Genomic DNA, 20,825 nt, shown 5'->3' with positions numbered 1-20,825 from the left:
ATAAATAGATTAGCAGCATGCTGATCCCACGTAGGGCTGGGAGGTGGGTCCCATGTAGATCTTCACTCATTCAGCTTTCAAGCTGAATGCCAATGTGTGACTTCAGCATTGGCTAGGAGGGCAGAGTGTTTCTCTTACTCTCTTCTGCCTTGAATCCAGAAAGGCTGGTTCTGAGGAGCAGACCCATCTGCCTGGCCAATCAGGAGAAGGTGATCAGCCTGCTCCACCCACCCTGTCATGGAAGGACAGAGATATGGGGTATTGCTCCATCTTTTTGGAGTGGGCTTCCTATGTGGGGATAGGAAACAGTAGAAAGCCTGGGCGCAGGAAGTACACGAGGAAAGGGAGAGTTGGCTCCTAACACTGACACAACATAGCGCCCTACACTGGGAAAATGTGGCCCCAGAAATGTCTAACGATCTGAACAGAGACTGAAATTCTTTCTCTTGTGGGAAATAGCCAATGAAGAGAGCAGACCAAGGGGCAGAAGCTGCCTGTAAGCCCTGCCCTTCGTGGGGAGAGGAGGAGACAGAAGGTTATTTTTTTCTATGTAGAAATGTGGGAGTCCAAATAACTATAAACAAGGAAGACCACTCACTGAGCTCCTGGAGAGGTATGGAGAACTATCGGGACTTGTAAGGAAGAAAAGGATATCAAGAGAACTTCATGAAGAAGGGGACATGTGAATTAAGCTTTGCACAATGTAAAATATTTCAACAGATGTTGATGGGAAAAGAGGTCATAGGTAGGAAAGTGAGTCAGTGCTTGAAGAACGACTCATGTAGTTTGGAGGAAGTTACCAGAAGGTCACTGGTGCAGCAAAGGTGGGTCCATGCTCTGGAAACCTGGGAATGCCTGTGTGAGGGCCCTTTCCTTAACCTGGCAGAGAATGGGGAGCTACTGCATGTCTTGGAGCAAGGGTGGCATATTATATGACTGGACCTTTTCTCTAGGAAATGAAACCTGGCTTTGGGGGAGGCATGCATCATCAGGGGGAATCTGGAGGCAGGAGACCAGCGAGAAGCCCACGGTGGCACTTAGAAAAAGGTGAGAATGGAGAGGAAGGCCACTGCTGAGGACCAATGGACAGGAAGTCAAAGATTCCAGGAGCTTTACAAATATGGACACCTGTGTTCTGCCTCCAGAGGCTGTTGTGTAACTGGTCTGGATGGAGGCTGGGCAATTATATTGATAAAAGCTCCCCAGGTGGGGCTGGTGGGCAACCAAGGTGAGAACATTGCTCTGAACCACCCCTTCATGTTACCACAGGGGGAACAGAGGACCCCAGGGATGAAGGAGCTGAACCCAAGGCCTTCCCTCTGGAACTTTAGAATCCTGACATTAAATCCAGTGAGCTCTCATTAAATGTCCTGGTGATTTTAAATCCTGACATTAAATCCAATACATTCTGGTGAGAAGTCCCAGTGAAAGGGAGAAAGAAAAAAGAGGATGGAAAATAGGAATGGGGGAAGAACCCTGGAGGATGCCTCCATTTACAGAGCAGAGGAAGAGAGAACGCAGAGAGGAGACAGAGGAGCCACAGAGAGGAAGAAACGAGCTGCGGGGGAGGCGGGGCTGGCTGACACCTGTGCTGTCATCAGAGAGGTACAGCAGGGCCAAGTGAGGAAAGAAAGGCCTTTGGGACTGGCCATTGGGAGGTCTTCTGGAAGCACAGTAGCTACATGGCTTACAGAGTTGCGGAGTCAGGGTCCCCAAAAGGCATTCATGACCATGTGAGTGCAGCTTGTGCCTCCACTGGCTTACCAGCTCCTTGTCTTTGGACATATTCATTTATCTCTCCATGCCTCAGTTTTCTCATCTGTAAAATGTGTAGAATGTTAGCACTTGCCTAATAGGATTGCCGTGACTTTAAATGAGCTAATAATACACACAAAGCCCTTAGAATGGTGCCTGGCACAGTGTGTGTGTGTGTATGATCCACAGGCACTTGTTCTTATTGTTGTTTGTGTCATTGCCATTGTTGTGGGTGGTGATCTTGAGAGGCAGTTTTAATAGGATATTGGGGACAGATGTCATTTTCATAACTTATATTTGGACTTCTGCACCTCACGCTAATTTACCTCAAATGACAGTAAGTCAGCACTACTGAATTAATTCAGTCATCATATTTTCACTGGCTTAGTTGTAAGGGGTCCTCTCACACTGAAGAGCAGCGTCCTCTGTGCTGTGTGAGGTGGACTATGACATTCTCCTGTGCCTGGTCAGTTGTGCGACCCAATGCACCAGAGATTGCACAATTGGTACCGAAGGGGAAAATGAGTCAGAAAACAGGGAGGGGTGGCACAAGGAGAAGAGGGGAACTGGCTCCTTGCATATCCCCCAAAGCACTCTCCAGATATCGGAGCTCCTTGAATCACAGCAACAGAGGGATGGGTTTTGAGCTCAGAGGAATGACCCAACTCCACGCAAGCAAGCAGCTGAAGTCTCTGCACGCTGCCATCCGACTGGCCACTGGGTGTCACTCTTGTCTATGTTTGCTGGGTGTCAGGGTCTGAGAAGAAATTCAGCCTTTGCTGAAGTCTCCATCTTCTCCGTGTAGGTTTTCTTTTTGTGCTTGTATATTACTCCCTAAAGTATGTGTGTATACTTAAGTGCCTAAATTAAAAAAATAAGTCAGATTGATAAATTAATGTACTCAAAACCAGAAAAAAGAAAATAGGAAAAAAGCTAGTATTTTATAGTATTACAGTTAGAAAACATTCTTTTGTTACATTCCTTCTTTTATTCTTCATATTGCCTGTGTCTTTATAATTCAATTTCTTGTGGAATCTATTTTTGACACTAATAATTTTGCCATTGGTCTCATAGCCATTTATTTGCATGATGTGTCTACGTGTAATATATTTTATTACATATTGACAGCAAGTTGTCCACTTCTTCTTCATAGAGTATCTATTTTAGTAGCTATTTTCAGTGAAGATCTGTGGGTTATAAATACTCTCAGTCCTGAGTCTTGGCCTGTCTTAAATATATATAACACTTAACATATACTCTTGAATTATAATTTAGCTAGGTATAGCATAACATCTTCAAAGTTTGCAGGAAAAAATAACTTTAACTATAAAATTGCAAATCCATGTTGCCAGGGCCTTGTCCATTTTGCTTGTCTTTTCAGAGAATCATTTTTTCTTTTGTTGACCATCTTTATTGATTTTTGTTTTTATAATGATACTTCATTAATGACAGCATTTGCTTTGATTATTTTTGTCTACTTTCTTTGTTTTTATTTCATTAATTTATGATCTTATCTTTCATATTTAATTCATTCATTCTATGAAATTGAACTGTCAATAGTAATTAAACCAAGAAAGGAGGTGTAGGAGAAATAGAGAACTTAAAAAGACCTGTAAGCATAAAGAAATGGACATCATGTTAAAAATGATATTATATTTATTTATTTTGCTCAGGACTTGGTGTGTTTCTTCAATACGAAGATTCATGTCTTTCTTCAATTCTGGAAAATTTTCAGTCCTTCTTCCTTTGAATATTGCCTCTCTCTCGTTCTTTTTAGTCTCTCTTCTGGAATTCCTATTAGAGGTATGTTGGACTTACTCTATCCTCATTCTTGCTTAATCAGTTCTTTTATATTTTTTATCTTTTTGTCACACCAGGCTAAATTCTGATTGATTTTCTTGACATAATCTTCAGTTTCACTAATTCTCACCTCTGCTATGACTAAACTTGCTGTTTAACCCATCCATGTAGTTCTTAATTTCTGTGCCTTTATTTTCCATTTTCTACGATTTATATTTTGCTATTTTTCATATATGGCTGTTTCTTCTCACAGTGCTCCATCTTTTCATTGTAGCTTCTATTTTTTCTTATTATTTCACCTTTTTAATCATTCATATAAATTCTTCTTCAGATTATTGTCATTTCTAGTTTTTTGTAGTGTTAATATAGTTATTTGTGTATCTGCTGGCTCTCTTTGTGAATAGTTCATTTTATTGCATGGTTTGTATTTTTTGTTACATGAACTAATTTTCAACATTTTAAAAGATGGGTTTTATATGGATCCTGGACTGAAGAAAACCTTGCTGACTAGGTTTTGCATTTGCTTCTCCTGGAACCTTAGGGAGTAATGATCCAGGACTGATTTTTTACTATTAATTCTTGGAATGTGGTACCAACACCAGGTAGTGTAAATTCAGATCCCACACATCCCAGTGGCATAAGCCTAGGTGTTTGATGTTTTCCAGGAACTCAAATAGATGAAAAGTGTGTTCTCGGCAGGTAGGAAGAAATTTTTCAATCTGCTCTTTACAGAAGTTGAACCCTTTCAGACTCCAGGGAGTTTAATGGGCTCCCTGCTTCAGGCAGGTCTAAATCACATCTCCTGTCCTTGGGGTGGGCATTAGAAGGTCAACCCCAGTTCTGAAGGGCAGAGTCCCAGCTGAAACCACCAGGAGCTCTGGGCCATCTGCTTTCACCTGCCAATCTGGGTTTGGTTTTTGCTTTTGTTACTGGCTTCCAGTGATTTCCCTTTCTTTCTTTAAATAATGTACTAAAATATTCATCTTTGTTACAAATTTTTCTATAGATATGGGGGAGAGTGGCCCTTTTAGAGCCCTTTAACCTGCCATATTGCCAGAAGCTTTGCCATGTTCTTCTAACCCAGTTTTCATGTTTGGAAATATCTAATGCAATTTGTCAAGCTTCTTGGCCTTTCTCTAAATTCTACATTCTCTAAGTTGTCCTGGAACTCAGGACTTTAGCAGATGCTGTGAGGCAATGCACGCAGAGGTAGAAGACCTCAGTTTTAGTTTCCGCTTTACCACTTTCTAGCCATGCAATTCTTAGCATGTCACTGAACGGTTCTGAATCCTTTTCTTAATCTACAAACATGGATTAAAAAAACCTGCACCATAAAGTTGTTATAAACAGTAAATTAAATAGTAAATTTAGGAATACATTGTAAAATTTAAGAGATCTATAAAACTTTGGGATCAATTTATCCCAGTTGAATTTAGTTGTAGATTTCAATTACATGCTGTTTTGAGATTAGAAGCTTCCGTGGTGTTGGGAGGAATCTGGCGATCAGCCCAGGGAGATGGGGGCCCAGTCAGTGTGGTACTATTAATAGTGTTCTCATCATGGGCTTTCAAATTACATTTACCTGAGTTATGGGGACAAATGGTAATGGCTGATTACAGTACCCCCATCCCATCCCCTCCTTGAACACTGCTTTAATTAGAGAAGTTCTTATGTCCTGCTCTACCACTCCCTAACCACCAACTTCATTTTGCTGTGCCTCAGTTTATTCATCTGTAAAAAGGATAAGAGTAGTACGTGCCTTGTATGGCAAATGTGTGGATTAAATAAAATAACAGTATCTGGTTCTTCATACCACTTCCTCCCAAAGTATTAGCTATTATTAACTCCTGGGCTTCCAAGTTAATTTTGTTTTCAAAATGGGTTCTGACATTAAAACATTCTCTATTTAGAACTAAAAATGGCCTAAAAAATTGTTTAGATAGATGCAACCCAGTAGCTTCTAAGGCACTTCTAGTTTTTTATTATTTAATTCTGTAACAAATCTCTAGTAAGCAAATTAGGCTTAACAGTTAGTTTACACAACAGCATGAGTATCAAGATCTTTATTGTTTATAATGATTTCTTTCAGCTCCCCTAATCTTCCTTTTACCCGCTTCTTTCCCTTAGTGATTCCAATCCTCTTAATGTTGACTAAACTGTTGTTCTATGCCATGGAATCAGACCTTAACAATGGTGAAAGATTCCTCTGACCATGGTCAGATTTTCTTCATTGTTCTTCTAGATTGTGTCACTTGTCCCTTGCTTTTTCTTGAAATAACCTAAGGACAAATAAACTTTTTAATGGTCCCTTTTCAACCCTTCCATTTAGGGCAATTGATTCCTCTTTCTTCCATTAAAAATGGGTACCATGGGGTCTCAAAGAATGGGTAGAGGTTGAGAGAAGGGGCTTTGTTTTTCTTGGGAGATGGGGTTTTAAGAGAAGGGGTGTTTTCATCCCCACTTTGACCTACTGGACAACCACACCCCTCAGTTCTCCCAGCATGATGTGCTAGTAGCTCTTCTTTTTTGGCAGTATAAATACAGTATGCAACGGTGAGATGAGGAATCTAATTTCATTTACGGGAAGTTGGTTTGATGACTTTTCTGCATCCTCCACTACATCCTAGTGTGGAGAGAAGAGGAGATGGAGTCTGAAGCCTTGCACTAATCTGTCCCTGTGTTTTTTGCCCCGATGCAGGAGCAGGAACTCTGCCTTTCTCAGTGATGAGGAGAGATGCTCCCTGTTGGCCCTGGGAAGTGATAAGCAGACTGAGTGTTCCAGCTTCCTCCACACTCTTGCTCGCACTGACATCACATCTGTCTACCGGCTCAGTGAGTGTTGGTCCTCAGACACCTTCAAAAGCCTGGGGTCCTCAAGAATAAGATAGTGTCCCTAACCAGGAATAGAATACCCCTAAATTCTAATCCTATTCATGAATTTGGGTGGCCATGACCACTATTCTGTTGACGACCTGAATCATATTTGATTAGCAGCATTTCACTTTAGATTTCAGGTAATTCTGGGGTTGCAGGGGAACTATGAGACATGATGAAACCAACTCACCTATACCATGGGTGATTGGCTGTACTGGGTCTTCCCTCCTAATCTTGGGGAAGGAGAACTTCCTGAGTCCTGGCTGAGGTACCTTCTAGGACTGAAGTAGGCCCCCAGTGAGATGGGTGGGGCTGTAAATGTTACCGCTGTGAAAAGGCCTTAAGAGATGATTTCTTGTCTCACATTACAGATTGGGAAACAGGCCTAAACGAATTAGTGCCTGAGCTAGGATAAGAACTGCTAGTCAGAGCAATCCACTTTACCACACTGCCCCTGACACAAAATGACTTTGAGTTGTTGGGTGTGTTAGTCTTGGATGTTTTCTGTGTCATGGGATCAGATCTCAACAATTGTGAAAGATTCCTCTGACAAACTGACTGGTTTTCAGCAGTGTCTGAAGGACTGACTGACTGAATGAATGATACTCTTACTTTGAGAAAGGCCTACTGCTGTGTGTCAGGGAGTACATTTTCTCATTGATGGTGACTTGAGGAAGAATTTTTGTTTCTCCCATCTCTTCATTGATGGTGACATTGTGTCCGCTCTTGTGTAGCCAGATTAGATGATCCATATTTTATGGATACAGCTAGAGATTCTGCTGAAGGGGCCCTCAGGTCATCTCCCAGGAGTAGAGCAGGGAGTTGAGAGCTTTGTCCGTGCATAAAGAGTGTTTGTGAAAGCACATGCCTCAGGCATCAGCACCCTGCCCTAGCAGAGCTTTCTTGCCACAAGCCACAAGCAGATCATATTGCCTTATGAGGTTGAGCAGGAAGCTAGAGCTGTAAACACTGCCCAGTAGGCAGGAGCCTGATGTCTGAAAATTGAGGTGTACTAGCAGTGTTCCTTGGGGAGAAGGCCTGGGCACAGACTTGGATCATGATTTCTGCCAGCTGTTGGTCCAGTGGTGGGGAGGATGTAAGAGGAGGCCCCAGACAGCACTTGACTCTCACTCAAAGATCAGGAGTGCAGCTCTGCGGCGTGCAGTCCGCACCTTATGGTTGTGCAGGCTGCCCCAGCACCAAGGCAAGCAGCAGGAGAACATCTTGTTGGTAAATTGCAGCTTCCCCAAGGTGTATACCATAGGGAAGGATGGCCCTTTGTAATTCTTCCTCCTAGAGAGGGGACACCATTTTGTAACTTGCACATCACTCACACTCTTGGTGTCCTGGCCAGATGAGAAGAGGTGGCCCAAGAGGGGCGTGTACCCCTCCACATCAGAGAGGCCAGGGCACTTGAACAGCTCTCCTTAGCCAAGCTCTATAGCTCTTCATCTTTAGCTGCAGGGCTTTCTACCCTCTGGGGGTTACAGATCTGGAGGTTCTGCAATGACAATCTCTGGAGATGCCCTCCTGGAGAACAGCAGGAAAAGGTTTGACTTGGTGAGGGGCTTGCTGGTCCTCAAAGTTCACTAGAGAACTCAGGGTGGTGGCACAGACAGTTGTTACTTCTCTGCTAAGAAGAGGTAGAATCTTCCCTCTAGCAGCTACCATCCTGTGGATTGTGAAGCTAGCCTTCACCTCCACAGTTCCACTGTGGTTGCTTTAGCCAACAGTGGTCACTTCTTCACTGCCAAACCCAAGGTGTCTTCTTGGTTCTTACCTAGTCCGGTTGCACTTGGTGGCAATAGGTGGTTATGTTTTAAGTCACCTTGGCCTCTGTAACCCCCTTTTCTCTCTGACTGTGCCTTTTCAGTCTCCCTCACTGGCTACTGGCTGCCAGTGAGTTGCCCAGGCTTACTAACAAACTCCCCCTACTCCCTCACTCCCTCACTCCCCTGCTGCTTTTCTTTTCCCCCAAATGCCTCACCTGTGTGATTACATTTAGTCCTGGGACTCTGGCCAGCAACTTGTGACCTGCTTTGGGTCACAAACCTGTGTTTGCAAAGTCTCAGTTTTTCTCCTTGGCTCCAGACCTACATCATTATCTTCCTAGAGCTCCTGCAGCTACCTCAAACCCCAAAGGTCTAAAACTGCACTCCAGATTCTCCCATCCTCTACTTCAGTCTCAGATGCATCCTTGCTCCTTTTTATTTGCCCTTCACTTCTGGCCCCTCGCCCCTGCCACTTTTACAAACACAGTGTCCAGCCCAGTGGACACATGGAACCAATGTCTGCCAAGTGGATGAATCATGAATGAATGGAGGAAGCAAGAAGGAAGGATGTGATACATTTAGAAGTGGGAGGCAGCACCATGTGCTCCCACGTGTTCTGTGCTGGGAGTTGTGTCCTGGCTCCATCGTGAACTCGCTGAGAGATTTGGGAGCTGCATCTCTCTGATCTTCAGATTCTATCAGGACCCCCACTGTCCCCACCCCCCACCCCCCTACGGTACCCATACCTCTTGACATAGAGCCTGTGTTTCCAGGTTTTCTTCTCGGACTCTGAGTTTCACGTATACCTTGGTTCCCAACTGTAAAGTGCATGGGTTAAACAAGATGATTAGGCCCCTACAGCTCTTAAGATGATGGGTGAAAGGATAATTCTGCCCTGTTCCTTAATGATGACTGAAGGTCTTAAATGCCAAGGCTCCTAAGAGGCCACTGGTCTGGGGTACACCTGGAGGCATGGGCATGGTGGCCCATCCTGACCTAACACCAGACCTGTTCTTCATCTCTACTTAGGTGGGTTTGAATCCATCCAGAATCCTCCAAATGATCTGAGTGGTGAGTAGCGATCATGCTGAACCTGACATTCATCCTTGAGGACAGCACTTCTGTCCTCTTGCCAAGAGCGGCCACCTTAGGTGCAGGTGCCCAAGGTTGCTCAACTTTGCCTGTCCTTACAGCATCCCAGCCTGAAGGCTTCAAGGAGGTCAGGCCTGGCAGAGCCTGGGAGGAGCATCAGGCCGTGGGGTCCAGACAGTCCAGCAGCTCTGAGGACTCCAGCCTGGAGGAGGAGCTCCTCTCGGCCACCTCAGACAGCTATCGCCTGCCGGAGCCTGATGACCTTGATGACCCGGAACTGCTCATGGACCTAAGCACTGGTCAGGAGGAGGAGGCTGAGAACTTCGCCCCCATATTGGCTTTTCTGGATCATGAGGGTTATGCTGACCACTTTAAGAGTCTCTATGACTTCTCCTTCTCTTTCCTCACTTCTTCCTTTTATAGCTTCTCTGAGGAGGATGAGTTTGTGGCCTACCTGGAGGCATCAAGAAAGTGGGCCAAGAAGAGCCACATGACCTGGGCCCATGCCCGGCTCTGCTTCCTCCTGGGCCGGCTGAGCATCAGGAAGGTCAAACTCTCTCAGGCCAGGGTGTACTTCGAGGAGGCCATCCACATTCTCAATGGAGCATTTGAGGACCTATCCTTGGTGGCCACTCTGTACATCAATTTGGCTGCCATCTACCTGAAACAGAGGCTGAGACATAAAGGCTCCGCCCTGTTGGAAAAGGCAGGTGCCCTGCTGGCCTGCCTGCCTGACCATGAGTCTAGTGCCAAGCATGAACTCGACGTGGTGGCCTACGTCCTGCGCCAGGGGATTGTGGTGGGCAGCAGCCCGCTGGAGGCCAGGGCCTGCTTTCTGGCCATCCGCTTGCTCCTGAGCCTAGGCCGGCATGAGGAGGTCCTGCCCTTTGCCGAGCGCCTGCAGCTCCTCTCTGGACACCCTCCTGCCTCTGAGGCTGTGGCCAGTGTTTTGAGTTTTCTGTATGACAAGAAATATCTTCCACACCTTGCAGTGGCCTCTGTCCAGCAACATGGTATCCAGAGTGCCCAAGGGATGTCTCTTCCTATTTGGCAGGTCCACCTTGTCCTCCAGAACACAACCAAGCTCCTTGGCTTTCCTTCCCCAGGCTGGGGTGAAGTTTCTGCCTTGGCCTGCCCAATGCTCAGACAGGCCCTGGCTGCCTGTGAGGAACTAGCAGACCGGAGCACCCAGAGGGCCCTGTGTCTCATCCTTTCCAAAGTATACCTCGAGCACAGGTCTCCTGACGGTGCCATCCACTACCTGAGCCAGGCCTTGGTGCTAGGGCAGCTGCTGGGTGAGCAGGAATCCTTTGAGTCTTCTCTCTGCCTGGCATGGGCCTATCTCTTAGCCAGCCAGGCCAAGAAGGCTTTGGATGTGCTTGAGCCACTGCTATGCTCCCTGAAGGAGACAGAGAGTCTCACTCAAAGGGGAGTTGTCTATAACCTCCTGGGACTTGCACTCCAAGGTGAAGGCCGGGTGAACAGGGCAGCCAAGAGCTATCTTCGGGCCTTGAACAGAGCCCAGGAGGTGGGAGATGTGCATAACCAGGCAGTGGCTATGGCCAATCTTGGCCACCTGAGCCTTAAGTCCTGGGCTCAGCATCCAGCCAGAAACTATCTCCTGCAGGCTGTACGACTCTATTGTGAACTTCAGGCCAGTAAGGAGACAGACATGGAATTAGTACAGGTGTTTCTCTGGTTGGCCCAAGTTCTGGTGTCTGGACACCAGCTGACCCATGGCCTTCTTTGTTATGAAATGGCATTGCTGTTTGGCTTAAGGCATCGACATCTAAAGAGTAAGTATGTCCCATGCTGCTGGGAAGCTATAGAGAAAAGTGTTGGATCAAGTTTTATCCATTTCCTATCTCAAGTCATCTCATTCATGTCCCTGCTTTGTGTTCAGGTCAGCTTCAGGCCACCAAATCCCTCTGCCATTTCTACAGCTCTGTGTCCCCAAACCCTGAGGCATGCATCACCTACCATGAGCACTGGCTGGCCCTGGCTCAGCAACTCAGGGACCGGGAGATGGAAGGGAGGCTGCTGGAGTCCCTGGGGCAGCTTTATCGGAACCTAAATACCGCCAGGTGAGTCAAGGTCAGGAACTGTCCTAGAAGCAGCTTTCCTTCCTTAAGGAGAAACAGTGTTCTTTCCCACAGGAAGCAAGTCCAAATGTACAAGGTACAGGCGGGGCTTTGTGCAAAAGAGCAAGGGCTCTGCAGCCACCACAATGCATCCATCACTTATTAGTGGTGTAGCCTTGGGCAAGCTATTTAATTTCTCCATGTCTCAGTTTCCTCATCAGCCAAAGGAAGATAATAATGGCATCTATCTTATAGTGTTATTGTGAAGGATAAATGAGTTAATGCTCATAAAACACTCATAACTGTGCCTGATACATAGATAGGTCTCAGTAATGCCACTGTTACTTGTGTGTTTCTATAACCACCTGTCACAGGATCATGACTGAGGCTGCATAATTTAGAGAAGTGGCAGTTATACCAAGGACAGAGGAACCTTCAGGAGGTCTTCATTGCCAAGGGCAACTGGTTTTAAAGAAAGGTCACCCCCACTGAAAGCAGGGGTGTAAAATGTCATGGTAAAAAAAAGTTTTATCGGGAACTTACCTTTAAAATGAAATTGTAGATTATGAAATGAAGTGTGTTTTCACCTTTTAGTTAAGAATATTTAGATTACAATTTCAACTTTGCATTAAGTCTTAGAATAAACATGGAATAAAAGGAGTGTTGACTTTTTGGCTTAATTGTGCTGACAAAATGATGTAACAGCACAATGGAGCATTCTTTGTTTTGTGATTGATTTTTTAGGACTACCTTAAAAATCCTCATTTTTGTAAAAATAAATCAAAACTTAACAGTTTAACCCAAATACCTCCTTTAACCCTTTGGTATTCACATTATTATCACTTGCAGATTTTGCCATCTTCTGTTGGTTTTCTCTTCATTGTTTCTTCACTGGTCTAATGCTGCTTCATCCTCATTTGCCAGTGGGCAGACTGAAGTTCTGTTCTGTAACAAGCCTTAAATTGATTCCATTAAATCCTGTGTGGTTTGCAAGATCTTCAAGTTCACTTTGCAACAGATTTGCTTTGCAGTATTGCATTCATAATTATAAATGACTTCTAAAATAGAGCATTCAGAATAGCTTCTAAAATCGCTACTGTTAAGCAGAGAGAGAGGTTGTTGAGGAGAGGGTAATTAAATGACTATATATATATTTTTTTGCATTTCTAAGCAACATGGTAACTGTGTGCACCTGGACAATCAGATAAGGAATAATCAGATAATGAATTCCACTCCCCCTTCTCTTTCTCTTCCAGTCTGTCTTCCTCTCACTCTCCCTCATTCTTTCCCTGTCTTGTAAGAATCAGGTGTCCTCCAAACCTCCTGCTGTCTTTGCCTTCAGTCCCAGGGAGGGAGCTTTGGATCCATGCAGCATGTGAGGAGTCAGGAGGCCCCAGCTCCACCCTGCTTTCATTCTAGGACACCCTAGGAGTCTGGATGCTTCTGGAGAAGATCCAGAAGGCAGGCTTGAATTAACTATTGAGATGACATAGTCATATGCTCATGGTGAGGTATTGTAGGACTGGGCTCTGGAAAAGTTGGATTCTAAGGAACAGGAGCAAGAGTGCCAAATATGTGTCAGGCTATTGGCACCTCTGGCTACTGGGCAAGCTCAGTCTTAAATATTCCCAGACATCACCTACCCCACTGCCATCCTTTACTCACCAGCTCCCCACTCCAGATGCTTAAACCCACTGAAATATTAAGGGGGAAGCCAGAGAGAAGGCCCTGGATGCTGTCAGCATGGACCACAGAGGCCTTAGTTAAGACAGGATGCAGAATCACTGACCTGATGTGATGGGGATGGTGGAGAGGAGGTCAGGGGTGGGTCTACAGATGGCCCAAGAAGTTACTGGAGGGAGTCGGAAGCCACAGAGCTGGGAGGAAAGCAATCAAAACCGGATTAGGGCCAGGAAACCTGATCCTGCCATGACCTAATAATGTGTCCTTAAATAAGTCACTTTTCCTCTTGGTCTCTTTCCATCTGTAAAGATAAGTTGAATCAGATACCTTCCAGTAAAACGTTGAGTCTGGGACCAGCTAGCTATGCTATTCTGACACTGAATATTCATACTAGAATTCCTGCTGCCTCCAAAGCGTATTGAATTTTTGGTGCAGATTCTTAAAGTTGTGGGCTTTCTAGGGTGCCTCTGGAATCAGAGACCTAAGCTTTTAGGGCTTGAAAGACTTTGTAGTATGTTCAGAAGGTCTTGTGGGCAGACATTATGTCTAGCACAGAGCTTGGCACGGAGGAGACATACGGTGCATGTGTGTTTGGGGTAGCCAAGTCATTAGTGAGTAACTTAGTCCACTAGCTCACAGCCCTTGAGCTGAAGCTATATGCTGACATGGCTACTGATGATTATGACAGAGAATGGTGGAACTTTGTGTGGGGGAGTCCCTGGCTTCTTTGCTCAGGGCTCAGGTAAGGAAAGAAAGGTGTTTGCAGCTTGGAGGCAGGCTTTTTGGTCTTTAGTGACAAGCACAGTAGTCACAGTGCCGTGAGTGGAACCTCAGCTTCCCATTCCAACAGCCCTTTGAGAACACTGGCCTATATAGTATTAGCCACAGAACACAGTGCGTCTTTTCTTAAGGATTCTCCTCTGATAAAGAACCAAATTACATATAGTGAAGTAGAATATCAGAGATTTGATGTTCTACTTCATGAGGAACATAGTTTTTTCTAAAATTATGTAGTTGCTTAAGATTAAAAAGCATTACACCTTTTTAACCAGGCTGAGGCAGGTGGATCACTTGAGATCAGGAGTTCAAAACCAGCCTGGCCAACATGGTGAAACCCCATCTCTACCAAAAATACAAAAAAGTTAGCCAGGCATGGTGGTGGGTGCCTGTAATCCCAGCTACTTGGGAAGCTGAGGCAGGAGAATCGCTTGAACCCAGGAGGTGAGGTTGCAGTGAGCCGAGGTCACACCACAGCACTCCAGCCCGGGTGACAGAGTGAGACTGTGTCTCAAAAAAAAAAAAAAAAAAAAAAAAAGGATTACACTATTATTGAAGGTTATAGGTGAAAAATAAAGGTCCCCTTCCAACTTCCCTTTCCTTGATACTTTCCTGAAGTAACTACTTAAAGATTTTTAAATACCCATCAAGGAATATTTCATGCATTTTAAAGTTTATATATGATACATATTTTCTATCTTAAATAAATATTAGATATTCAATATAATATGCACGTTTTAGTTACATAAATGGAATCATGATAAAATGTCTATTACATAATATACTGTTCTGTTCTTTGCTTTTTTCGTTTAAAAATATCACTGTGAAATGTCAATCCAACATTTTATCACACTATGGGAGCCCTTCCATTGTGTCAGGCACTGTGGTAGTTATTGGGGAATTCAGTGGTTAGAAAAAACAATCCAAATACCCACAAACAGAACAGTCTGCCCTATATAAGAGTGAGCTTGTTGCCTTTACAAGTATTCAAACAGAGACCGACTATTCAAAAATTTTATAAAAGAGTTTCCTGAATTGAGCTGGATCTGGAACTACTTACTAACAGTTTTATTGAGGTTTAATTACACACCATAAAATTCAGCCTTTTGAAGTATGAAATTTAGTTTTCAGTATATTCACACAGTTGTGTAACCATCACCGCTATTTAATTTCAGAACATTTTCATGGCCCCTGAAAGAAAGCCTCCTCATTACCCACTCCTCATTACCCAACCTCACTCCAACCCTGGAAACCACTAATCTACTTTCTGTCACTATGGATTTGCCTATTCTGGACATTTGATATAAATGGTATCATACAGTATTTGTCCTTTTGTGTCTGGCTTCTTTCACTTAGCATAGTGTTTTCAAGGTTCATCCATGTTGTCACATGTGTCAATACTACATTACTTTTTATGGCCGAATAATATTTTGTTGTACTGATATACCACATTTGTTTATTCATTCATCAGTTGATGGACATTTGAATTGTTTCCACTTTGTGGCTATTATGAATAATGCTGCTGTGAACATTCATGAACAAATTTTTGTGTGAAGAAGTGTTTTCAGTTCTCTTGCGTAGACCTAGGAGCAAAATTACAGAGTCACACCATAATTCTATATTTAAACTTTTGGGGAACTGCTAGGTTGTTTTTAAAAGTGGCTGCACTATTTTTCTTTCCCATTAGCAAGGCATAAGGGTTCCAATGTCTCCCATCTTCACCACCACTTGTTAGTGTCTGTCTTTTTTTTATTTTAGCCATTCCTAGTGGGAGTGATATTGTATCTCATTGTGGTTTTGATTTACATTTTCTTAATGACTAAAGATATTGAGCATCATTTCATTTGCTTCTAGCCCTTTGTGTATCTTTGGAGAAATGTCTATTCACTTGTCCATTTTTTAAATTGGGTTGTTTGTCTTTTGATTTTTGAGTTGTAAACATTCTTTATATATTCTGGATACAAGTCCCTTATCAGATATATGATTTACAAATATTTCTTCCCAGCCCATGGGTTGTCATTTCACTTCTTGATCCCTCATAGAGTGAGTTGGGAAATATTCCTTCCTCTTCAATTTCTTGAAAGAGTTTGTGAAGGATTGGTGTTAATTCTCCTTTAAACATTTGATGAAATTCACCAGTGAAGACTTCTAAATCTTGACTTACCTTTGTAAGGAGTTTTTTTGTTTTGTTTTTGAAAATTGCTAATTCAATATCATTAGTTGTTATAGGTTTATTTAGATTTTCTGTTTCTTCTTGAGCAGTTTTGGTAGTTTTTGTCTTTCTTGGAATTTGTCCATTTCATCTAAATTAACTAACTTGTTGGTATACAATTGTTCATATTATTCTTTTATAATCCTTTTTATAATTTCTATAAAGTTGATAGTAATGTCCACTTTAATTCCTGAGACTCTTCTCTCTTTTTATTCTTGATCAGGCTAGCCAGAGATCTGTCATTAAAAAAACATTTTACACAAATTAAATTTTGGCTTTATTGATTTTTTTCTATTCTCTATATCATTTATTTTTGCTCTCATCTTTATTAATTCCTTTCCTCTGTTCGCTTTGGGTTTACTTTGCTCTTTTTGTCTAGTGTCTTAAGGTGGAATATTAGGTATTGATTTGAGATTTTTTTCTCTTTTAATACAAGCATTTACAGCCATAAATATTCCTCTGAGTATTGTGCCTACGCCATTTTATATATTTCAGTATGCTGTGTTTATTTTCATTCATCTCAAAGTAGTTTCTAATATCCTTTGTGATTCTTACTCAGTTCATTTGTTATTTAGGAGTATGTTGTTTAATTTCCACATATTTGTGAATTTTCCAAATTTCCTTCTGTTACTGATTTCTAATTTCATTTCTTTGTGGTGGGAAAACAAACTTTGCATGATTTTATTCTTTTTACATTTGCTGAGATTTGTTTGGTGGCCCAACATATGGTCTATTCTGAAGGATGTTCAATGTAAACTTGAGAAGAATGTGTATTCTGTTGTTGTTTGGTGTAGTCTATAAATATCTTTTAGGTCTAATTATAATTTTTTTATTTCCTTGGTGTTCTTATGTCTAGTTCTTCTATCCATTATTGAAAATGTGTTATTAAAATCTCTAGTTGTTGTTGAGTTGTCTATTTCTCCCTTCCATTCTGTCAGCTTTTTCTACATGTATTTTGGGGCATTGTTATTAGGTGCTGCATATATATTTATAATTATGCCTTTCTGATGGATTGAGTCTATTATCATTATAAAATGTCCTTCATTGTCTTTAATGACAATTTTGGTCTTTTTATCTGATATTAGCATAGCCACTCTAGCTCTCTTTGGTTACTGTTAATGTGGTCTATACTTTTAGTCTATTTGTGTCTTTGAATCTAAAGTATGTCTCTTGTAGGCAGCATATAGTAGAAACATTTTCTTTCTTCTCCATTCTTCAATGTTTGTCTTTTAACTAGAGTGTTTAATACATTTACATTTAATTACAGGTAAGGTAGGATTTATGTCTGCAATTTTGCTATTTTTTCTCTGTATTAATAGCTTATATCTTTTTGTTTTTCTATTTCTCCATTACTGCATTCTTTTGTGTTAAATAGATTTTTTCTTGTATACTATTTTAATTTCCTTGTTATTTCTTGTCCTGTATTTCTTTCAGTTATTTTCTTAATGGTTACCCTGGGGTAATAATTAACATTTTTTAAAAATAAAAATCTTAGCAGTTTCCTGATCATGCTCACAGCCCTGCACATGCATGTGGTCTTCTAGATTCCCAGGAATATGTCAGAACTTTTAAAACTTTTTATGGACATCTCATTTCCCAACTTTTCCTCGTGTGTGTGTGTGTGTGTGTGTGTGTGTGTGTGTGTGTGTGTTCGACCTTTTCTTGTTTGCTCCACATGTTTTCACCACCTAAGGCAGTGACCATATTAAACAATTGCTACTGATTATTTTTGACATATGCCTCAGGGAAAAGGCTGTTCTGCGCTGAGTGAGCTCTGAGTGAGGTTAAAGGAAAACAAGCCCTGTGAGCAGAGGCTTCCAGGGAACTTCCAAACAGATCAAACAGTAACAGTTCTCTGGGGATGGAACTTTGGGGGATTTCAAGCTCATTGTCTCCTTCAGTGGTTGCTAGGTTGCTGGTTTTTCCAGCTACCATTATTGTGAGGCTGTTGGTTTTTAAGTGTACCACAGAGCTAGGGACAAGCAGGATGTCTCTAAGGCAAGTTGAAAAGCAATGAAGCTCACTTTCGTACAAGATTCAGCCGTTTTCCTGAATAAACACTCCTTGCAAACCTTTGGTTAATATCCAGAGTTCTGAAAAATTTTATTTGGATAATTTTTGCCTGTTTTCATTGCTTTTATGGAGGAGTAAACTTTTGGAAATTTTTATTCCATTGTTCTGTAAATTGATCTAGATTAGGATTTTTAATTTGAATAGTTTATAGTTTTAAACTCTGAGATTCCTATTTGTACAATTGGGAGGAAATAAATATCCACTTTTGCTTTACCACTAATATAAGTGATATTGAATGGAAGATTGGGAAATATTTTAGGTGTCAGAGGAAACCCCTGTACACATAAGGTCATTGTCCCTTTGCAGAATGACCAGTTCAACAAAGAGAACATGCTGTAATGCTATATTTATTTAGCATGTATAAATCACCTTCTCCTACAGAACACTTAAAAAAAATACAAGAACAAAGACCAACTACAGACACAGATAAACGGGTGTTTCTATGCACCTGGGGGTGGTTACTGTAATTTAGTACTAAGCTTCCTGGTAGCTGAGTAAAAAGGGGAAAGCTGTATGAGGTTCTCACTGTCTGACAAAAGAACATAAACACATGTATCTGTTGGAGCAATTTTTTTCCTGGCACAGATTGCTTAGGAGGAATTTATTAAGTGGGTCTTGATGTAATGGACAGATTTCTTCAACTAAATTCCCCTCTAGGGATTTGCATTCTCACAAAGCTCAAAGCCACAGCAAGCAAAGGCAGGAAGTGTTCATGGAAGAAGTGGCAGGCTTCTGTAGGGGGAGGTTTGTAGGGAAAGGAGACAATGCTTTCAGCAAAGGATAGGGGTGATCTGTCAGGGAAGACTTTATCAAGGTGGTAGCATTTGAGGAGGCCCTTGAAGGATAAGTAATATCTTGAAAAGTGGAGAAGGGTAGGTTTTAGGTGGAGGGAATAGCAGTAGCCATGGAGAGGTCAGGACACATTTGAAAGACATTTTGTAGATTTAACAGACAGGTTTTGGTGATCAGCTGGCTATGAGTAGTGACATGGTTTGGCTGTATCCCCATCCAAATCTTACCTTGAATTATTGCTCCCATAATTCCCATGTGTTGTGGGAGGGACCTGGTGGGAGGTAATTGAATCATGGCACGGTTTCCCCCATACTCTTCTCATGGTAGTGAATAAGTCTTATGTGATCTGATGGTTTTATAACAGGAAACCCTTTTTGCTTGGCTCTCCTTCTCTCTCTTGCCTTCTGCCATGTAAGACATGCTTTTCACCTTCTGCCATGATTGTGAGGCCTTCCCAGCCACATGGAACTGTGAGTCCATTAAACCTCTTTTTCTTTATAATTTACCCAATCTTGGGTATGTCTTTATCAGCAGTGGGAAAATGGACTAATATAGGTGCAAAGAAGACTCAACTTCTTCCCTAGAAGGAGATATGGAGGTTGGTGGGCATGGGGGTGGGGGGTTGCAATGGGTATCCAGACCTGTACAGTGAACATCCATAGTGAAAATTATGGCCATAATAGCCTTCAGTGAGCATGCATTGTTTACTAAGCCATATATAAATCTCAGGACCACCCTCTGACGTAGAAAGAATTGTGGAAATTGAGAACTAAAGAAGCCAAACAACTTGCATGAGCCTTCCCAGCAGGGATTGATATCCAAACAGTGTGTATCTAGAGCAGGGTTAGCAAGCTTTTTAAATAAAGAATCATATAGTAAGTGTTTTAGGCCTTGTGGGCCATATGATCTCTGCCACAAGTACTCCACTCTGCAGTTGTAGTATGAAAATAGATAATACATAAATGAATAAATGTGGCTGTGTTGCAATAACACTTTATTTACAAAAGCAGATTGAAAGCTGTATTTGGCTCATGGGCCATAGTTTAACAACTCCTGATCTAAAATGCATAGTCTTAAGCACTCTATGTATTCTGTCCACCCAGCCAGTAATTTTTGCTCTAGGCAAAAGAAATAGGTGTGGAAGGCTATAGAGTGAAACCTTGTAGAATTGTATGGAGGGGCCTCGTTTTTCATCAGTCTGTTCCCTGCCTGCCACAGAGAGTCCAGACAATTTCACCACTTGGTTTCACTGGTACTAGCTCAGATCCTTGACTTCTCAATTTATGATCTTATGCTGCCTTTTTACTGATTTTAATTTCTTTTATTTGAAAGATTTTCTCTAGGGTTTAGAAGTGGGTTATGGTGTGTGTGTGTGTGGGGCGGGGGGCACACAGGTAGATAGTGAAAACTTTGTCCCAGCCTTCAGGTTTTTACTCTGGGACACTTTTCTGTCCCTTTGTCTAATATCTGCAGGATCATGCCTTCTCTGCCTTCCAGGGGACAACTACAGAATTTAGTTTGATAAAGGTTTGCAGTCTCTCAATGGGAGGGATCTTAGGGAGTCTTGTCTTCTGTCTTGAGGTGACACAACACAGACTGGCCATAGAACTGAGCCGGATGGGGTCCATGAGAACTCTGTGGCTCTATTAAATCTATTAAATCAATTCAACAAATATTTACCGAGCATTTACTATTGCCCAGGCACTGTGCTAAAAACTGAACAAGGGTGATAATAGTCCATGAGCTCACAATGATAACAGAATAGTACAGAAAATAAACGTATAAATAGCCACTAAAGTTATCGTATAAATTGTGGTAAGTGCCACAAAGGATGTGCATATTATTATTTTTAGAAAGAAGGGATGCCTTGCATATAATAGGTCCTCTCAAAATAATGATTAATTCTTTGCATGT

The 20,825-nt window shown here is 42.2% G+C and overlaps 1 protein-coding gene across 4 annotated transcripts in view; it reads left to right on the top strand.

Annotated features, from left to right (window-relative positions):
- The window catches only part of SH3TC2 (SH3 domain and tetratricopeptide repeats 2), a 188,961-nt gene that overhangs the window by 103,729 nt on the left and 64,407 nt on the right, over positions 1 to 20,825 (top strand). For 3 of the 4 annotated variants that reach the window (XM_063810804.1, XM_016954013.4, XM_527069.8), the window contains exons 9-12: positions 6,254 to 6,387; positions 9,231 to 9,272; positions 9,395 to 11,089; positions 11,197 to 11,377. In XM_063810804.1, the coding sequence (XP_063666874.1) occupies positions 6,254 to 6,387; positions 9,231 to 9,272; positions 9,395 to 11,089; positions 11,197 to 11,377 (2,052 nt within the window). Of the gene's footprint in view, positions 1 to 6,253; positions 6,388 to 9,230; positions 9,273 to 9,394; positions 11,378 to 20,825 lie in introns of all 4 variants that reach the window. The other variant, XR_010157034.1, reaches the window with a different exon arrangement.

Source organism: Pan troglodytes, chromosome 4, assembly GCF_028858775.2.
Source record: "Pan troglodytes isolate AG18354 chromosome 4, NHGRI_mPanTro3-v2.0_pri, whole genome shotgun sequence".
NCBI lineage: Eukaryota > Metazoa > Chordata > Mammalia > Primates > Hominidae > Pan > Pan troglodytes.
The sequence above is the reverse complement of the archived record's forward strand: the minus strand, read 5'-3'. Positions and strand labels throughout refer to the sequence as shown.